The sequence below is a fragment of the Lissotriton helveticus genome, chromosome 5_1 (assembly GCF_964261635.1).
Source record: "Lissotriton helveticus chromosome 5_1, aLisHel1.1, whole genome shotgun sequence".
NCBI lineage: Eukaryota > Metazoa > Chordata > Amphibia > Caudata > Salamandridae > Lissotriton > Lissotriton helveticus.
Genome location: NC_136065.1, coordinates 1,228,908,120 through 1,228,925,554, shown reverse-complemented (window position 1 = coordinate 1,228,925,554; position 17,435 = coordinate 1,228,908,120). Strand labels below are relative to the sequence as shown.

The 17,435-nt window shown below is 44.7% G+C and overlaps 1 protein-coding gene across 1 annotated transcript in view; it reads right to left on the bottom strand.

The window, feature by feature from the left end:
• LOC144752607 (scavenger receptor cysteine-rich domain-containing protein DMBT1-like) overlaps nt 1-17,435 on the bottom strand; it is a 1,088,995-nt gene that overhangs the window by 389,444 nt on the left and 682,116 nt on the right. The window contains exons 43-44 of the mRNA XM_078640489.1: nt 15,532-15,846; nt 13,865-13,894 (exon numbers count right to left, since the gene is read on the bottom strand). Coding sequence (XP_078496615.1) covers nt 13,865-13,894; nt 15,532-15,846 — 345 coding nt within the window. The remainder of the gene's footprint in view (nt 1-13,864; nt 13,895-15,531; nt 15,847-17,435) is intronic.

The following is a 17,435-nucleotide window of genomic DNA, read 5'->3' as shown; positions in this document are numbered from 1 at the left end:
CCAGCTACAGAACCCACACAAGGTGTGCTGGAAAAGTACCTTTTATAGAGTAAAACATTGATGTTGAAGGCTTGATGCATTGGTTCCAATTCACTTGTCATGCTCCACTGAGATGGATGCAATGCACTGAGGTATGCAGAGCATTGTCATCGGGCTGTGCAGGCTGTGGGTCTGCTGTCATGGGGCAGGCGCTGCATTGGCATCAAAGAGAAAAATGTCGGTTTCGACCGGCACAGTGGTGGCGATGAGTAGGTTCTTTTTTATAAAACAGCTGCTGAACCCACTTCTGAGGCCCATAACTGGACAGAGCACATTGGGCAAGGGTAGAACTCTCAGATGGCAGAGTCCAGCAGCACCAGCAGGATTGCAGGAAATCTTTTGTGTCCCTGCGACTTTGGAAAACAGGAGACAAGCCAGCAAGATTTTTAAAGTCACCTGGGTTCAAGTGAGATGGATCCCATCCTTGTCTTAGGCAGGGCTGAAATCAGCAGGCAGCAGGGCAGGTCAGAAAAGCAGAGAAGCAGTTCCTCCAAACTGTCAGACAATGCAAAGGGGCAATCCTTACACCATAAATTTTTTACTCCAGCAGATTTCTTCCCAGATCCAGTAGTGTACTGATTTGGTAGGGTCAGAGCCCTAGTACTTATACCCAAAAGTGCCTTTGACGTAGGGGGTGACTTCAAAGCAGCTCTCTGAAGTGCACAAGGAGCCTCTTTCAACCCAGCCAGTCTGACACAGCCTATTCAGGTGTAATTTTGAGCTACCCTCTTCCTGCGCAGGAAGGATATTAGAATACAGATGATTCTTCTGTCCCACCCAGCCCTTCCTGTGATGAGGCTATCTATTGGCAATGCACAAAGTGTAGCTGTCACCCAGCCCAGATGTTTATCTGAGGAAAGCTCAAGGCCCCCAGAGCAAAGTAAAGAGCAGAGAAATGGCTACTTTCTAAATATGACATTTCTGAAATGATAATATCAAATCCAACTTTACCACTAAAGAGGATTTATCACCACCATTCCAAAGATATGAAACATGATGTAGCCACTCCTTTCTGATCAGGAATTACAACTTACAATGTTTTAAGGAATTCCCACTGCTAGCCTATTAGAGGAGTAGGCCTCACAGCAGTGTATTGAAAAACGAATTTAGCTCTTTGCCACTACCAGGACATGAAAAACTTAAATGTTCATGTCCTGCCTTTTAGTTACACCTACGTGAGCGGTGACCTACGTGCGATAAAAGGGGGTATAGGGCTTGGCAAGTGGCTTTAAATGCAGAGTCAAAGTGGCACTAAACTGCGTACACAGGTCTTGCAGTGGCAGGCCTGAGACAGTTTTGAAAGGCAACCAGTGTGGATGGCACAACCAGTGCTGTAGGCCCACCAGTAGCATTTAGATTACAGGCCCTGGGTATATTGTATACCACTTTACAAGGGACTTACAGGCAAACTAAATATGGCAGTCAGGTATACACCAATGTCACCATGTTTAGGGGAGAAGCGCATGCATTAGCAATGGTCAGCAGTGTTAAAGTGCTCAGAGTCCTAAGGCCAATGAAAAGATACAGCAAAAAGTGTAGGTAAGCAAGCATAATGTTGGAGGAAGACCACCCTAAGGATGACAGGTCTAGCAAGGGCTATGTGAGAGGGGCGCTCATATGGGTGCATGCAACCTTGGGCCTTTTTTAGGGACGTGTTAATGGAGGTAGACCCAGAGGGCTGATATGTATTTGTGGAAGGCCGGGCAGAGGTACAGCTTTACTACTGGGAGGTGTGTAATTAACAAATAATGTGCAGGTGCAATTCCTGGCCCATGTAACGCCCATTCTGACTAGATGGGCTCATTTACCCTGGATCTTAGGAGGGGCTTTTTATTGTGTACTTAACCCTGAATTAGCTAGGTCACACCAACTGCTACCTCACTCGGCTACTGAGTGCACTGCATCCTATTTGTCACAGTGAGTCCTGCATTGGTTACTGATTGATAGCTGGTGTGCATTCCACCAGGATGCCAGGGAGTATTCTTACTTCTCCCTGCCATATGACGTACATGTAAGACTTGATAGTTTCCTCTGTCATTTCACCATTCAGCTGAAGGTAACAGAAGCAGAATAGCTAGGGAAGACCCTCTCTGATCACTGCCTGCTTTTACCTCACAATGAGTGGGGTTAGCCTGCACCACCAGTGCCCACCTGGTGATTGCAACCTGTGGCCCTAGGGGATATTATCTTCCGCAAAATGACTTGTGACACACTAGTCAACTACATAACAAAAAATAACAGGTCATACACCACAAGATTAGTAGAATGGGGTGCCCTTAAGACTATGGTGAGGAGCCATTGCCTACATGCAATCATTGAGGAGCGTGGAGAGATCAGTCGTGAACTGGGTTGCCCTGTCTGGGGACATTACTCGGAAAGACTTGATTGGAACAAGGGACCATCTTGCCTGCCTTCTAGAATCCTCACGATGTATAGATTACAGGGCATACCATTCAAATTGACACAAGGAAGGGGACAAACCAGGTCACCTATTGGCCTTGTTATTGCCCAGCTCCACTCATATGGTACAGATAACTACCATCCGTCAGTTGCCAACGTCAGTTGCGCTCGCCTGGAGGGCAATACAGTGAGGCTTTCTGTGTGCATTACCAGGCCTGTATAACCCAGAGCCAATGCAGCGGCAATCTAACATTGGCAATTTTTGTTTTTATTTACCGCCTGCACTGAATAGTCTAATTACAGAGTACGAGGTCAGAGGTGCCATTCGAGACTTTGCTAGTTGTAAAAGGGAAACAACCTTTACAACGCAACTTTTACAACGAACTACCATTACAACGAATTTTTTACAACGCAAAAACTTTTACAACGCATACCATTACAACGCAGGATTTTACAACGCAAGTACTTTTACAACGCATACCATTACAACGTAAGTATTGGTAAGTATATAATTATTTTTAAAATATTATATGTTTGGGTTTTTGGGTAAAGGGGTATTTTTAGGGTTCAGGGTCAGTTTTCAGTTTTTGGGTAAAGGGGTATTTTTAGGGTTCAGGGTCAGTTTCCAGTTTTTGGGTAAAGGGGTATTTTTAGGGTTCAGGGTCAGTTTTCAGTTTTTGGGTAAAGGGGTATTTTTAGGGTTCAGGGTCAGTTTTCAGTTTTTGGGTAAAGGGGTATTTTTAGGGTTCAGGGTCAGTTTTCAGTTTTTGGGTAAAGGGGTATTTTTAGGGTTCAGGGTCAGTTTTCAGTTTTTGGGTAAAGGGGTATTTTTAAGGTTCAGGGTCAGTTTTCAGTTTTTGAGTAAAGGGGTATTTTTAGGGTTCAGGGACAGTTTTGGGTTTTTGGGTAAAGGGGTATTTTTAGGGTTCAGGGACAGTTTGGGGTTTTTGGGGTACAGGGTTAATTTGTAAAAAATAAAATAAAATTATATTTAAATTAAATTAATTAAATGTAATTAAATATAAATTAATTATATTTTAATAATTTAAATTAATTTAAATTAAAAAAAATATTATATACTTACCAATATTTACGTTGTAATGGTATGCGTTGTAAAGGTACTTGCGTTGTAAAATCTTGCGTTGTAATGGTATGCGTTGTAAAAGTTTTTGCGTTGTAAAAAATTAGTTGTAATGGTAGGCGTTGTAAAAGTATGCGTTGTAACGTCATACATCCGTTGTAAAATGTCAGGGTTGGACGGCGATCAAATTTTGCAAAACGTATGTAGCCCTATTGGCTCCCAAACTAGTCAAGGTGTGCCCCTGCTGGTTTCACTCCTGAAGCTGGGAAAACACTTTCTGAAGGTTTCCTCCTACAGACCTCTGTGCCTGATGGGCAGTTATTATAAGATACATAGCAAACTACTTGCAGCGCAGCTAATGGGATATATGTCAGTAATGGTCCATCCAGATCCAAATGGATTCAAACCAGGAAGACCCATGACCCTTCATATCTGCAGATTGCGCAGATTGCTACTATAGACCCTGCTGCATTGGCCCCTTGTGGTGTGCCTAGTGTTAGATTTGGAGAAGGCCTTGATGCCAAATGGTGATGCCTGCTAAAACGTTATTACAATGTTTACAATTATAACATTTCATCATGCCTCTATGTTCAACCCCATCCATCTTTTCGGTTCTTGACAGCAGTACTTTTTACATTTCTCGACAGGCAAGCATATCACATTGAATTACACAACAGACTGTAATACACATTGCGTTATATATGCTATTAAGTGTCCATGTGGGCTCGTTTATGTGGGAAAAACAGAGAGGCAGACCAGAACGAGTATCATTGTACACAAAAGCCATATTAGAACCAAAGCATTGAGTTCACCTTTGGCAACCCCTTGGACTGAGACCAAACACAGTATTGCCCAAATGCGTTATACCATTTTAGAGGCAGTGACACAGTCTCCAGACCGGGATTTGACCAAGTCACAATTACAAGAGATGTATTGGATGCAGTTTTTGGACAGTCTTAACCCAAGGGGTTTGAATGAAAAGTTGGTACTTTCGTGTTTTCTCTAATTAACACATTGCACTACACACTTGGGCCAAATTTCTGGAGTTCAGTTTCAGTCGTTACTTATTTGTTTGCCATGTTTGTGCTTATATCTTCACACTGGATTCCTGTACTAGTCGTCCCATTTTAACACTTTATTTTTGGGTATTAATTCTATTTCTTGTACTAATTTGATTAGTTTGTACTAGCTCTGTCAAGCTTTAAATAACATTTATTTAGCTGTTTTTACAAACAAATGTGACCCTTAAAAGATGTTCAAGACTAGAATATCCATCATTAGGAGTACAATTAGATATTGGGATATCAGAGAAATATTTTTTCATACCTTATACTTTTTTATGCCACATTTTCTTGAATCATTACATCGTTATTTTTGCTTTTTCAAGCCACGTGAATTTTTGTTCGTGAGCATCAATATTCAGGTTGATTATTAATGCTGTTAATTTTGGAATCATCTTTATGATTGATTGATTCTGTTTCTGTTATCATTCCCACATTAGTAACCAACAATCATCACAAGACATTCCTAATTTGGATATTATCGTTTCTTTCCATTTTCATTATTTCCTTTTCTTCTTTTTGTTTTTCTGGGACTTTTTTTCACCAAACCTTTCAGTGGAAACTTTAGTGGTTCAAAGTTTATTATTCGGGTGATCAGCAATTAAAGAAGTTCTTCTTCTCTTTTTCCGGATTTTAAAATGCTACCAGGGCCAAGCTAATCACACAGAAGTCTTTTTGATCTTTTGCCAGATTTTAAAACACCACCCGGTACACACTAATCACAGTGAGTGCACAACACAGGGGTCTACAGATTTCATCCAGAGGAGACACATGCAAAAAGCACTTGGGTAAGATTGAGTGTCAATCAGACAATTTTTATGATTGTAGTATTTTTCGCTCCGTTGCACACGGTCCTGAATAGTCAGTTTTTCTTTGTAGATTTGTTGGTAGTTGGATCCCCACATTTACCATTAGCAGTGTTTTGAAGACACTTGCATAGTATTCTGGTAAGATTTGTTTCCCACAGGAATGAATAGGTGGAACACCACTTTGTTTAGTATGATGTTCAAGTTCTGTTACGCTGTTTCACTTACAGAAACAAGGTCAGACTTTTTCAATTGGCTGCCGGTTGAATCATTGCCATTACAGCAGCGATTGAACAATAATAATAAGGTAGTTTTTGAACTGCACATTAATATAGTACTCACATCCTTTGCATGTCAGAAGTGTTCTTTTCTTGTACTTTGTAAGCTGCATGTATCATTCCACGGTGGTTTTTGTGTTACACGCACAACATCTCATTGCGATATAACTTCCTAGCCACTTATCCTATTCTTTCCTTAACTCTTATGATGGTTGATGGTTACTCACTTTGAGGACTGTCTCTCCAGGTATGTGGTTGTTTACTTAATCCTTATAGTGGTAAGCTTGAGTTTTTCCAATAAATTGTTCTCTACATGTTTTTGCTTATTGAAGCCCCTGACGAAGGGTGAATGTTATAGCCTGAAATGCATTGAGATACACTCTAAAGCTAGTCTCTGGAGAATGCTAAGACTAGTTGTTAAATGGAAATCAATTTACAAGAATCAAGTCCTTGAAATTAAAGCGACTTGATCAAAGACAGCGTCTACGTATATTTCATTGTATACGATTTCTGTTTTTTTTATAATGATGTTTATGGATGGTTGACACATTCTCGATGGTTGAAGTTTATCTATGTATGTTATAATCATTGTTTACTCCCAATTTGGGAAACAGTAGTGCACACTTTGTCTGGAGCAATAGTTCTAGGTACTTTCTTTATTTCAAATCAGAGTGCACACGAAACTTAGCAAATTAGTTTACTTTGTTCACATTAGAACATTCTTCATATCATATTGGAGTGCAAAGCTATGTTCCATAGTCACCTTTTTTTTTTAGAAAATAACCATTAGGTGTCTGCAGCCTGTTCCTGGGTCACATGAATAGGTGTGGTTGACAGTTGGCTTATGCTCTTCCCAGACAGCATCATAATAGAGGTTCTGGTTGTTGGCAGGATTGGCCATCTCTGATTTGATACAGGGGTGGAGCTGTTACCTCCCAAACTTGCACATCAAAAACACTGGCTCAGCTCTCATAGAAAGGACATCAGTTTAGCCTATTGTGCCCCCAGAGAGATTGGGGGCCAGGACAGGGAGGCAGAAAATTCCAGATGCCTCTGTAAGGAGAAAAACCAGATGGGGTGTAGGAGTGGATTGACCTTGGGGGGGGACAGGAGAGGTAGGGGTCATGGGAGATTCCCATGCTTTTTAAGGGCAGGACGGGTTTCTACAGAGGGCCCCAGATATCCTTCCCCCGCTGAAAGTTTTCTTGCCGTTGGCGCACGCCATAAAGACTGGAAGGGTTGGGCAGGAGCTTTATTTACCCCGGGTAGTAACACCCCAGTGGTTCCCATGGTGGGAGACCCCCAATAAACTTTTCCCATGGTGGGAGGAGGGTGAGGTAGAGTTGGGTGTCCGGCAGGCCTCCCAGGATAACTGGTGGGGAGATGAGCAACCCAGGGGTGGCCCATGGTAGTGGGTGGTACCAAAGGAGGGTAGTTTTTGAGCTAGGGTGTGTAGTGGTAGCCCCTAGGTGGTCTAGGTACTCGTTGAACTCCTCCTTTGAATTCTCTACAGTTCCCGCACTCTGGAAACACGCCATGGTCAGTCCACTACTGAAGAAATCTGCCACAAACCCAGAGTTGCTATCTATTTACAGGCCCATATCACTTCTTCCCGCCTTTTCCAAATTATTGGAAAGACATGTCCATTCTTCCCTTACTCATTTCACTGAGTAAAACTCCCTTCTCCACCCGTCACAGTCTGGCTTTCGAGCAGGGTTCTCCACAGAGACGGCTCTGCTGGGAGTCACGAGAATATTCGGAAACTCCTTGACGATGGTCAAAGGGTCGCACTCATTCTTTTGGACTTGAGTGCGGCCTTTGACACCATATCGCACGAAGGCCTACTAACGACACAAAGAAAAAATGTGATCTGTGGTACTGCTTTAGAGTGGATCAGATCTTTTCTGACCCACCGAACCTTCCAGATCACATCTTCCTCTGCGCATTCTGGAATTTTCAGTGCCCCACACGGAGTGCCCCAGGGCTCTATCCTAAGCCCGCTGTTCTTCAATCTTTACCTTAGACCTTTGGCTGATCTAGCGGACCGCTCAGGACTTACCCTCATGACCTACGCCGACGATTCTCAGATCATTTTTTCTCTGTCAGAATCTAGCCCACTAGCCCCGTCACTTCTCAATCAGGGTCTTCACAACATGTTTAGCTGGATGACCACTAACCAGCTGAAACTGAACGGAGAAAAAACGGAGATCCTCCTGCTCGGTAAACAACGGGACCTATGGAACTCCGTCCATTGGCCTTCCCAGATGGGAAACCTCCCATCACCAGCCACTCAGGTACGCAACCTGGGGGTTATTTTGGACAACTCCCTTTCTATGAAACAACAGGCCAACCACGTTGCTGGCCTCTGTTTCACAATCATAAAGTGGCTTAGGAAAATCCTGTGGATGCTGCCCACCTCCACCCAAAAAAACGTGGTCAATGCCCTCATCACATCTAGGCTTGACTATGGAAACATCCTGTACCTTGGCTCAAACAAAGCTGTAGTTCGGCGGCTGCAACTTTTCCAGAACTCTGCCGCCAGGCTGCTATGCAGAATTCCTAAAACCACCAGTGTGTCAAAATGCCTTCATGACCTACACTGGCTCAGAGTAGAGAACCGGATTAGATTTAAGGCTCTCAGTTAAATGTTTAAAATAAAGGCGGGTACGGCACCTAAATACCCGCAAGCTTTAGTCCACCCCAAACGCATTTTACAGTCACAATCAGCAGCCAATTTTTATGTGCCCAGGTGTAAACTTGCAAGAATGGGAGAGAAATTCATTGCACAGCTAGGACCTAAGCTCTGGTACGCACTTCCTCCCCACATGCGCAAAGAAGAAAACTACGCTAGGTTCAGAAAAAACATCAAAACCTGGCTGTTTGAATAATAACTTGAACGACCTTGTGAACCTCCTATCTTTTTCTTCTGTGCTGTGTCTCGGCGCCGGGAAACCCTTTTTGGGTAACTGTGCGCCTTACAAGTGTAAAAAATAAATAAATAAATAAATAGGTAATGACCCAGTGGAGATCTGAGTGGGAGGTGATGTACTCCCTAGATTCCAGGTGAAGGGTTAGTAGTGGACCCTGAGATGTCAGGGTCGGGTAGGCGGTTACCCGAGGACGCAACAGGATGTCATTCTGGAGCTGGTGTTGTGAACCTGAAGTGGTGGCTGGGGTGATGCCTAGCCAGTGACCAGTCAGATAGGTCCTGTGGAACTTGGACACAAGGACCAGGAGAATGGGGGTGTTCCCCTCGCTCAATGCAGGAGGTGGACTTCTGCAAGGTAATACCACCCTGAACACAGGTGGGGCCCATCTTAAGTGAAGGGACCTTGTGCTTTTCAAAGGGGTGGTGCAGGCCTAGCTGGGATCTTTAGGGTCCCTGGCTGAGTGTGGTAGTACTACCCTTTTGGCAGGTGGGGCCTATCTTAAATGAAGGAACCTTGCTCTTTAGAAGGGGTGGTGTAAGCCATCCAGGGATCATGTGGGTCCCTGGACGGTTTCCCAAGGCGCTGCAGTGAGACTGGGGAGAGCCATGAGATGTGGGCCTCGGTATAGCTAACTCGGTGCCCACAGGCTCTCTAAGGGTACTCCGGGAGGAGAGCGCGCCTTTCGGAGGGAATGGTGCCTAGCCCCTGTTCTCGCAGCAAGGAACAAGGAAGGGGTCTAGGTTCCCCGGGTAGTTTCCATGTGGAGCTTCTAATGGGGGAATGAGCTGTAGGATGTCTGACGAGGCACCCTCAGTGTTCCTCCCTAGCCCTGCCAGTGTGGTAGTGAGGCCGGTCTCAGGTCCTATCAGGGAGCCAGGCCAGTGGCCAAAGGTGCTTTTCTGTGTGGGGAAAGTATGAATGGCTGTGCTTTCTTTAGGGAAGCCAGTCATCCTGAAAGGGTGGTGGCAGCTGAATGACCGCAGCAGCAGGCTGAGGGTGAAGGTTCAGAGAGGTTGCATCTTTGGGGTGAAAGGACCAAATGGAGAGAGGGTACTGGTTGGAATAAACTCCGGAAGGGAGACCAGCTAGTGACCCAGGGGATAGGATGTAGACCTATCCCAGAAGACCGCATCAGTGCTGATGCACTGAACCCTTGTCCAGAGAAGTGGTAGGCAAAGTGTTGCGTGCCCAAAGGCAAAGGTGGGCCTAGTTAGGCTGAGTCCATGTAGACCATGAGTGACCTAAAGGTATCTAATCTAGAGCCCGGAGGGTTCTTAGGGTAGTCTCGGATCCCTGTCATGGGTGGAGATTTCATGGGTAGGCGCAGTAGGTGGTCTGAGCCGATTACTGGTGAAGTAAGGTGGGTCTGGTCAGAACTCCTTATAACTAGTTATCGCTGACTACCAGAAGAATACACATGAAGAGTGGCTATTTCTTCCCTGTAGGAATCAGCAAACCATGTGTGTGTTAGAAGGTGGTTTTGACACTCAGAGCCGCCCGGATTTTTTGCTTTTTGAGCACCTATTTGTTGAGCTTTTATGGTGGGAGAGCCTCATAAGTTGGGACTCACCCACAGTGAACTCATGATGAAAGAGACTGCATGTGGATTTTACTGGTGTCCCCCTACCTTTACTAGGCTGCTGCGCTGCAGCTGGAGTAAGGAGCACCAGTCTGCTTACATGCAGATACATGTGTACATGCGGGTGCACACGTGTATGGGCTGCGCAGGGGAGATTCCTAGCGTGCGCAACCCAGGAGCAGCTACAAAGTGAATGGTGTGGCAGGACTTATGCAGAATTGGGTTGTGACATGAAATAGGCTTTATACAGTGGGAAGAAACATGCCAGGGAAAGTCGGTGTGTTTTACTGTTTTCAGATCATTATTCTCTTATGAGGATGGGGAGTCCATGGGCTAGATTTACTTTCCAAAGTCATATTTGTACTGCTTTTGGGTCATCCAGAAATGTCATATTTCTCTAAGTCAGCCCATAACCAGGGCCTGGCTGGGGCCTGACCCCAGCAGGCTGCATTAATGACCTTCCTTCCGAGAGCAAAGGCCTCCTCTCCAATGAAGAGAAGATGGATGGAGCTACAGGTTCATCCATCAGCAGCTGTCACCGGGTGCGAGGCACCAGGCTGCACAAGGGAGAAGGCAGCGTGTGGGAAGGGGCTTTCAGAGACCAAGTGGCAGGAGACCCCTGGACGTCGCCATCTTGAACCAACCCAGAGGCCTCGGCAGGAAGGAGGGAGCAGGGGCAGTGAAGTGATATGCTGCTGTTTGAGAGGACAAACAGAGACTTCCTGCCAGGTCCCTCCTCAAACTTTAAAAAGTGTTTGGACAGGAAGAGAAGCTATCTCTGGGGTGTGGTCTGCTGAGGCAGAGGGTGCTGGAGGCTGGGGCAATGGGCAATTGGAAGGAGGAACCCCCTGACTGTCGCAGGATCCTGAACAGCACCAGGAGAAGAGTCCAGGACCAGTGCGCAGAAGCAGGGGCCTCTGCGCAGGGAGAAGAGAGGCCCAGGAGGAGAGCCAGTCAAAAGGCTGGTGCAGAAAGCTAATGAAGACAACTCCCTGCTGAATCCACCCTCTGTGAGACCCAGAGGGTGAAAGAAAGTGCTCCCAGTGGCTGGGGAGCACCACCAGGAGCGAGAAGAGGCCAAAGCCAGGAAGATCAGACCCATGGGGGCTGAGGTAGACCCCCCAGTAGATAGTCGACCTTTGACCTGTGGCCAACAGATAAGGAAGCGCATGGGGCTTCAGCGCCGATCCAGAAAATGCCCCTGGGTGGGTCAGATCCCAGGGGCTGCCCCCCAAATAAGTGAAGTCGAGGTGCGCTGTCGTGCACCCCATGAAGGTGCCCCGTCGGAGTGCCAGGAGCCCATCCTGGCCCCCGCTGAACGTGAAGCCAGGGAGCGCCATCGTGCTCCCCGTGAAGATGTGTAGTGGGAGGGGCCCAGGATCCCAACTCCGGGACCCGTGTGAGGAGGAGGAGGCAGGGAGCTCCAATGGGCCCCCCACGAAGAGGTCTCTAGGAGCCTAGGACACCATCCCTGAGCCCTGAAGCAAAGCTGGGGAGCGTGAAGAGGTAGTGGCGGGCAGCGAGGAGCCCACCCTGGCCCCCGCAGAAGAGTACAAGTCGGGGAGCGCGAAAGGCAGAGAGGATCGGGATCCCAACTCTGGGCCCCGGCGGAGAAGGAGGCAAGCCATGTGAAGAAATACCCATGGGGCCCGGGACCACATCTCTGGGCCACCGAAGTGCAATGGGAGGACGGGTGGAGTGCCGTCGCACTCCCCCGCGGCTGCCAGGAGGAGGGGGAGTGCCGTTGTACTTCACCGAGGCCAGCTGGACCGGCGCGAGCCTCCATGTCTGCCCGCCGGAGCGGGCAGACCAGAAATGTGGTGCCCGCTCATGCGACAGCACTTGAGGATGCTGGCCAGGTGGGGAGCCGGCGGGAGCCGCCGGGGGTGTGCTTCCCAGGTGTCTCTCCAACAAGCGGGAAGGGGCCAGGGGCCTGGGTGGGATCGGGCCCCCCAAAATTCGCAGAGCGGCCGGGGGTAGGCTCCCTGAGCCACATACACTTACCTGGGGTCCGGGTCGGACTGGGCCCCCCCAACGAGCGAGGAGATGTGGGAGGGCCTGGGTGGGCCCGAGCCCCCGCAAAAGGAAGCAGGTTGCACCGCTCTCCCCGGCACAGCGGGAGAGCCGCTGTTCTAATATGCAAGGGGCTGAAGGGAAATCACCCCATAATGCTTTGTACAGTCAGGACTAGCCTGCCTGGAAACCCGCCCGTTTCTCTGCTTGTGGTGGACCCAGGAGGATGGGGTCACCAACATATGTGTGACAAGGTGCAGGAGGAACGCAGTCTCTCCCAGCACGAAGAAGAGGAGTCCCTCCCTAAGTCTCTGTGCTGGAACTTTTGTTCTATAGTTGGGGGTGTATTGAAAAGTGCACCAAGGGATGAAGGACTGAGCGGGGATGTCTGGAGAAGGGGGCATCCCCTGGAGGTGAAGAGGTTTAATTGCACCTGTAGTGCATTTACTTATGTTATTTCTTTCAGAGGGACTGAAGGTCACATGTGGAATGTGAAGTACCTGTGTAAGGTGATGTCATAAGCAACGTGGAGTTATGTTGCTAGACATTCCTGCTAGGGTGTGTGGCTGTATATGCCTAATCCTTTGATTTAATCTGTGAGTGATGCCTTTAGGGGCGGTAATAGCAATGCATTCTAATGATCGACGAATGTGATGAGTACTGTCTTTCTAAAGTGATGCTTAAACATGTATTCTTGCTGCTGCGCTTAGGTGAAGAACCCAGACTGTTAGCCCTTAAGATGTAGAGGTGTATACTTCATGGTCAGTAGGAAATGCTCAGTCAGGGTTGTGTGTCACCAGGGCAGGTGTGCCTATGCTTGTTGAGGTAATGGGGTGGGTCGCCACTGGGATGATGCCAGTGCGCAGGGCCCTCGCTCCCGGTTATGTTCAACTAACTGCGTTTGGGGGCAAGATGATGTGCATACATGGGAGTGGTGGTACTAGCCCCACAACCCCTGCGGGAGGGGTGGAGATGTTAATCAATGTCACAAAGTAATTCCAACAGCTTATGTATATTTGTAAGTTGGTGCATAGTATTAAGTAGTGTGTGTGTGTGTTTAATACATGTACTCTTACTTTTATATAGCAAAGTACAGACTGGACATCAATTATTGAGTGTTATTCCTGCGCACCTGTAATGGCGGTTACTAGCCCACGCCACCTCCCTTGAGTAAGCCTCAGACTGCTCTGCAATTCAACCCTCCGAGAGTCAGGCGCTACAATTGGATGTTTGGTTCTCAGTGAAGGACAAATGTAGTCATGTTATTTGTGCAGGCCTCACAGATACTGCCTCGTTTTCCAACACTATGTTTTCTATTTTATCTTATTTTCTGTACCCCTTACCTACTGCCTGCCCTGACATTCCTGTGCATATGGTGAATGGTATAGGCAGTCATAGATGAAAGGGTGAGGAACTCTCATTGTATTCTAACAACAAGGTTAATGCAGCCTAACGGCTAGCATCTCTGGCTGTTTTCTGAGACATGGAGTCCTTCTCATATCAGATTTGCTTCTTCATTAACCCTTCCATCTTTAAAAACATGGGAACTGCATTTGATCTTCCTGAGGGTAACAAACCCTAGTTCCCAATAACATTTACCTGTAGTAAAAATCAATCATTGTATTTGTAGTCACTTTCCATGAACATGTAAGAAGAAAGAAGGTCTTTGGGACATACCTGATGGTTGAGAAGAGTTAGAGACTGCATCTATAAGAGGAGAATGTAGGAGTATAAAAAAACTTTTATGCTGAGATCATTAGGAACAGAGAGCACTACCACAAGAAATAATGAGGGGAAGAGTTGTACGAGAAAAAGGCAATGGTGGATTAGAGAAATTTCAGAAGAGAATGCTCGAAAAGCTACATAGTAAATTAAAGTGTTTGTAAAACAGCATTTGAGAAGAAAGCATTAGGAGAAGGGCGCATTAACCAAAAAGAACATTTGAAAGAAACATCTTTATAAGAAAGGGAGTATAAGAAAGGACATTTGGTGAAAAAGGAATCACGGAGACAGAGCTTTAGGGAAAAAGATAGTTTTTGGAGAAGTTAGCATTGGAAAAACTAGCATTAGACTAAGTAATCTCTAGATAAGATTAACATTAGAAGAGCGTATCATAACAAGAACTTTAGAAGGAAAAACAGTGATAGGAGAAACCGTTAGGTGAAGAGAACAGTGGGGGGAAAGCCAGATAGCATTGCAAAAAGAGAATATTAGGAAAAAAGCGCCTACAGTGAAGAGTGTTTTCGAAGAAATAGCAAATTAAAATCAACGGGAAAGGAAAGCTTTAGAAGAATGTTAGAAAAGAAGAAAGTAGGTGAAGAAAGCATTATAGCAGATCTTTAGAAGAACAGAACGGATAAAGAAAAAATTAGGCCAGAAAAGAGTTGCGTGGAAAGAAAAAGCGTGTTTAAGAAGTAATTAGGGGTAACGCATTAGGAGAACTAGGGGTCAGATGAAAACAACATAGGAAAAGAGAACATGAGGACTGCAGAGAACTAGTGAAAAGACAATTGGAGATAAAAATGAAAGAATATCATAGAAAAAAGAGCATTTAGAAAAGGATGTTGGGAGAAGAATTCATTAAAGTACATTTCAAGCATTGTCAATGAAATCTATAACATTTATGAGGGAGACAGCGTCAGTCGTATGGAGTCAGAAACATAAACAAAGACCGATGGATTCCAAATAATAAAGGATTACACAGTACTAAAGTGGGAGGCCAGCACTATCAACATATATCTGCTGACACCATATGAAAAGACGGTACTAAACTGAAAGTGAATATAGCCATGTGCGTGTCCATTGTCACCCAATCTAGGCCCGTGTGTAGATGTATTAAAAACTGCATTTGATGGATCGTTTATTGAGGCCCAAGGTACAGACTTGGAAAGGTATATCTCAGACGTGGTACTGATGCACTGAACAGGAACTGTTGGTACTGTGTCCATAAGAGAAAAGGCTCCTTGCATTTCATTATTGCTCAACACAGTGCTGCAAAACAGGGTTAATATTTCATCCAATTCCTTTCATTACACTCTCACGAAAATGCAGCACAGCCTCTGAGAGATAATTTGACAACGTGGAGTTTATCAGAGTTGCTCACTGACAAAGAAAAATCATCTTAAAATCTGAGGTAATCTACATGGAACTCTATGTTAAAATCCTTTTAATATCTCACCGTTCTTAGAGAGCCTCACACATGCACAAGAAAATAAATGTAGTTTTGCAGATTGTAAATGTAAAAGTGTAATGTAGACAAAATAACTATGGTGACCACATTTTATTTTTCAGAGCCAGGACATGGGTGAAGCATCACCTGTGGATGCAGAAATAGTAGTTCTTACCTGAGCAGATAACTCCAGCATCCTCATAGTGGCTACAGTCATGCCTCATCCACCCAAAGTGATTGCACTCAGACAGGTAGGACTCTGAGCCCCTGCAGCTGACTTCGTCTAAGAGAATGCTTCCATTGCCCTGACCGAAGTAGGCACTGCTAGGAGCAGAAACTGCCCATCCACAACTGAGCTGTCTGCATACCACATCTGCATCAGTTAGGTCCCATCTGTCATCACACACCGTCCCCCAGGAGGAATCGTAGTAGACTTCAACGCGGCCCGCGCATCTGCTGCCACCATTCTGGAGTCGGATGGGAAAATGCACTGGGAAAAAAAAGCACAGGGAACCAGAAAGTGATCATGGTGACTACCCAAAAACATGCTAGACTGAAGCCTGGAGTGCTCTTGTACCAATCAGCAACATAGACTAGAATCAAAGTTTATTAACAAGTGAAAGCAGCCCTGTTCCACTTAACTCTAAGAGAGTAACATGCTTAAATTCTTCAACTGCACCACACAATTTAGATAGATTTCAATCCCCACCTCACATTGAGAAGAAAGATAAGCCTGCCAGTTTTATAAATTCTATAAAAGAACACAATCGGGCTACTCACCAAGGTAACTTACACTTTGCATGTGCATTTACTCTTACACTTTTGAGTAACTTTACTGGTATAAAGTTACTCAAAAGTGTAGACTTAGGTTTCTCCACCACTTGTAAAAGTGGGTGCCCCCTAATTTATGAATGTAAGTTACTACTACAAAAAAAAGAAACAGTAGTAAGTTCAATGTCACACATGGCCAACCACTGATAATGTAAAATCATCCCATAGAAATTAGTAGAGCTAGGGACTAAATAATTTTAAATTAAAATAAAATATTTAATATAAATATTAGTGTATATAAATATAATTTAATGTTAAAAAATATCTAAAAATAGTACATATATGGCATCTAATTATAGAATACTTAATAGCATTTGTTTTATTTAAAAATGAATGTAAAATGTGGGTTTTAATAAAATGTAACTAATTTACTTTTAATTACATTTATACATCACTTTAAATATTTTTAAAGCATAATAAAAAAATACTTGAGATGGGAATGTATTTTTATTTAAACATTTAAACTTCGGAAAATAATTCAAATTTGATATATTTAAATTCATAATTGATTCAATTCAAAATTAAGTTAATAGTGTGTTTATTATTGTTCTACATTCAAAATAAATATATAATATTCATTTATATTAATATCAAACATAAAAATATATTTAATATGAAGTTTATAGAACGCTTTGTTTTTTATTTTTACTGCTCTTTCCCATAGGGAGACTGGTGAGTCGCTCTACTCTGAAGTATAGGGAGCAGTACAAAAATGTAATTAAAAAAATATAGTAAAATATTTTTTTGTTAAATAATAATGCCAAGTCATGTAAAATGTGTTTGAGTGGTGCCAAGGAAGAGTTGCCTAGCTAAAACCGTACTACCTCTAAAGACCAGGTCTTGTACCACTGTTCAGAGGGTGGGATATCAGGCTTACATTTCCTTCGTATAGGCAATACTTGGCATGAAGGACAAACACTACATTTCGAACTATGAGAAACTTAAAAGTTGTTGTTATTGTAATATGCAATCTGTACAGCAAACTGCTGCCACTTTTGTAGATAACGAGTGGCCTATGTGGAAAGAGTTATGTCTCATGTGCTAGGAATCACTTGTATTGACACTGTTCATCAGTAGGTTTGTTTCAGGAAGACTTGTGAGGGTGTTGGGATGGAAATATCCTCTGCATGCTGTGCAGATGTGTTCACCCCCCTTGAGTGGGGAGGCATGTGAATATGGCATCCTGACCTTTATTGTGGCTCTGGCGTTACACTAATCTACTATATGTGCAGGGGCATAAGGCCTGTC